Source organism: Sinohyriopsis cumingii, chromosome 8 (genome assembly GCF_028554795.1).
Source record: "Sinohyriopsis cumingii isolate HCF-2022 chromosome 8, ASM2855479v2, whole genome shotgun sequence".
In the NCBI taxonomy this organism is placed as follows: Eukaryota; Metazoa; Mollusca; class Bivalvia; order Unionida; family Unionidae; genus Sinohyriopsis; species Sinohyriopsis cumingii.
Window position 1 is genome coordinate 37,305,474 of NC_142968.1, and position 3,505 is coordinate 37,308,978.

General features: G+C 36.8%; 1 protein-coding gene across 1 annotated transcript; it reads left to right on the top strand.

Moving 5' to 3' along the window:
• The first annotated feature begins 271 nt into the window (after positions 1–271).
• Positions 272–3,298, top strand: LOC149793301 (digestive cysteine proteinase 2-like). The gene is made up of 3 exons (XM_089967277.1): positions 272–835; positions 2,376–2,608; positions 2,960–3,298. The coding sequence occupies exons 1-3, from the start codon at positions 713–715 to the stop codon at positions 3,258–3,260; spliced, it is 657 nt and encodes a 218-aa protein (XP_089823403.1). The 5' UTR covers positions 272–712; the 3' UTR covers positions 3,261–3,298.
• The last annotated feature ends 207 nt before the right edge of the window (positions 3,299–3,505 follow it).

Below are 3,505 nucleotides of genomic sequence, written 5' to 3' on the forward strand. Positions count from 1 at the left end.
GAAGGAAGATTCTTAATTTTAAATCATTCTGTAGGCATTTAATAAAACTCAGATATGTAGACAGACAGACAGACACTAGTATACATACATGCATGCATACGTACAAAATGTGTGTTCAAACACATCTTAGCAACCACTTGTAGTGGAAGTTCACTTGCTCCATAGTGGCGAAGACTCGAATTTTAAGCTATTAGCCTGACATGTCGAATACATGGGAAGTGACTTCATTCTTTAATTTTTTCTTCTTATTTAATTTAATATTTAGGCTGGTTCTAGGCCGGATGAAGACTTCTGGAGCGGAAGGAGGAAACGGGGTAGTTAAGATGGGATGTCCTTATAGATCTACAAATACACTCTGAAAGCAGTCTTTAAACTATCTTTTGTATGTGTATACTTGTTATAGCTATATTAAGCTAATTATTCGGCGGTTTAGATCCATATATGGTTTATTTAAACACTTGTACTTTCAGTCACAGCAGCTGAGGTGAGGGAGAGGCCATGACTATACTGACCCTGGATGTTCCTTGTGCTCCCATCACTAATCCGACCCTGAACTTCCTATACGAATTTTTCTTGATGAAAAATAACTTTCGAAGTAATTGTTTAAGCTAGATGGGCATACAAATTGTCATTTCTTGTCAATTATATGTGAAAATGTATCGTTTAAATAAGGTAGTCAAATCAGAAACATATCTTTTCTTTCGTAGTGCATATGACAAATGTTTCATTTTCATGTAATCTGGGATGCCAGGGAGGCTGGCTGGACCAGGCTTTTGAGTACATAATCAAAAATCAAGGCATTGACACTGAAGCATCATATCCATATAAAGCTCAGGTACTCTCTCTCTCTCTCTCTCTCTCTCTCTCTGTCTTTCTCTCTCTCTCTATCTTCTTCTCATGTTCCTGTGTGTTTCTGAGCTCATATTATTCACCAATCACCGCTATATGTGTCGATGATGACATCAAAAATAACGTGCAGCAGAAGTGTAAGTAAATATGGTTCACTATTTGCCTACATTTTATAAATAAATACGGTTGGTAACTGCCTAAATAACGTAAACAATACGGTTGGTAATTGACCAAATTACGTAAATAAATATGGTTGGTTATTGGCTTAATTACCTAATTAAACAAGGTTTGTTAGCGGCAAAATTACGTAAATAAACAATGTTGGTAATTGCCTAAATTAATTAGGTAAACACGATGGTAAATGGCTAATTACGTTAATAATCATGGTTGATAAGTGGGTAAATTAAGGAAGGAAAGACGGTTCGAAATTGGTAAAATAGTGCAAGTAAACACGATTGGTAAGTGATCAAAGTACGTAAAAAAAACCTACGGCTGGTATGTGACTAAATTACTCAAATAAATACGGCTGGCAATTCGCTAAATGACGTAAGAAAACGCGTTTGGTAAATGGCTAAATTACGTGAGTAAACACGGTTGGTAACTGGTTACATTACATAAGTAAACACTTTGGGTAATTAGCTAAACATATGTATACAAGATTGGCAATTGGTTACATTCCATACGTACAGACGGTTGTTAATTGGTGACACCACATCAGTAAATATGGCGATGGCTTGTTTAAATTTATTGAAATGATTTGATTCATTATGTCGTCTGCGTTAGCAGATGGCGAGACATATATCATTTTTTTCTGGTGGCGTCGATGGCGGTTTGACAATACAAAGGGTCTGTGTTGAGGTTTTGAGCCATGTACCATACATCTTGTTAAAATTTGCAGCTAGACAAAAATGTAATGTTCCAAGGAATCCCTGTGTGAATATATATATATATATATATATATATATATATATATATATATATATATATATATATATATATATATATATATATATATATATTCACATCTGACGACCATGCAATAAATATGTATGTACATTCAAAATACTTTCGTGGGTTTATCTGAGTATTTTGGCATATTTCGTAGCGAAATATCAAACACCAGAGATTTCCGATACAAAAATTTGGAATCCTTTGACCAAAGGAAAGAAATTATGGAAATGAATTCACTTTTAAACGATATTCTAAAACCTATACTGACGATTACTATGTTTACATGGATCTATCCTAAAAGACGAGAAAGTTGGAATAAGTAGCTCAAAGAAATGTATAACGAGGTTTTGCACCCTATGCACCCAGCACTCACCCTCTTCCAAAAGGTTAACCCATTTCTCCACCCTAATCTTAACCACAAACACATCATTTCATTTCGGGCTGGATGGATCGAGGTCATTTTAATAGGACGGGGGTGCTCTTCCAGCCAAATATATTCCTTATATCAAAATGTCAGTTTAAGATGATCTTGGTAACGAAACTTTGAGTTTCTATTATTATGTTATATCATTCAGACTCCAAGGTGCAAGTTCAAAAGGGCCGATGTGGGAGCCACCAAAACGAACTGTAAGGACATTCAGGGAGGGAGCGAAGCTGACCTTCAGCAGGCCATAGCAATGGTGGGTCCCGTCTCAGTTGCCATAGACGCCAGCCATACTTTTTTCAAGCTGTACAAGCATGGAATCTATAGTGACCCACAATGTGATCCTCAAGCTCTGGACCACGCAGTCCTAGCTGTAGGATATGGGTAAGATTAGTTAATATGGTAGTATAGATATATCAGAGCATGGATGTTTGAGTATTTATGTACTTTGTATGAGTTGTAATGTAAAGAAATGCGTCTGATTGCTGTGATGTTGTATAATATAATGGGATTAGAAATATGTACTGATGTGAAGCAATTTATTGATGTATGTACGAGAAGTAATTGATACCGTGCTTTTATTACGATGTTGTTTTACCATACAAGGACATATGAGCATTTCGATGTGAATGAATGTGTGATCGAAGAAATTTAATAGCCGTTATCTGATGATAGGCTGGGTGAATGTGAGATGAGAGGGCTTAGTAAAATATTGTACCATTCTTGTTTTCATAGGAAGCTTTTTGGAGGAGAGAACTTCCGGTTCACTGAATCCCGAGTCTCTAAGAGGGGAGACGGAAATGCGACTAGCAGAGCAGTCGGAATAGACAAGTCTAGACGGAGGAGGAGGAGGAAAATGAGTCGAGGAGGAGAAAGTGAAGAACGAGGAGGAATATCAAAGAGTCGGTGGAGAGAAGGAATTTGGAGAAAGTCGGGAGGAAGAGGAGAAGGAATTGGAGGGATATTAGAGAAGAATACACATATGAGTAGAATACAAGGACAGGTGGAAAGCGGTCTCACACTACAAATCAAATGATGCAATAGGCTAAAACAGGGTCGAGCGGAAGGAGAGTACTTGGGAAATTTTAATCATTTGATCATTGAATTGTCATTAAATTGTTATTACTTGAATTTCACTTTTTGTATATTCAGTCATTTAACCGTCGGCATTGCTGATTTCACTAATTTCCAACTAAAATCGAGCCTGGGTGGGACTTCTATAATAATTTAAATAAATACTGGAAGCACCCCACACCACACCTACCACAGTGACGGCATTAA

Excerpts from the sequence above, each read along its gene's own strand:
- LOC149793301 (XM_089967277.1), top strand. The coding sequence starts at position 713 with ATGACAAATGTTTCATTTTCATGTAATCTGGGATGCCAGGGAGGCTGG. Across the intron at positions 836-2,375 it reads CATATCCATATAAAGCTCAG|ACTCCAAGGTGCAAGTTCAA; the intron begins GTACTCTCTCTC and ends TATATCATTCAG. Across the intron at positions 2,609-2,959 it reads GTCCTAGCTGTAGGATATGG|GAAGCTTTTTGGAGGAGAGA; the intron begins GTAAGATTAGTT and ends TTGTTTTCATAG.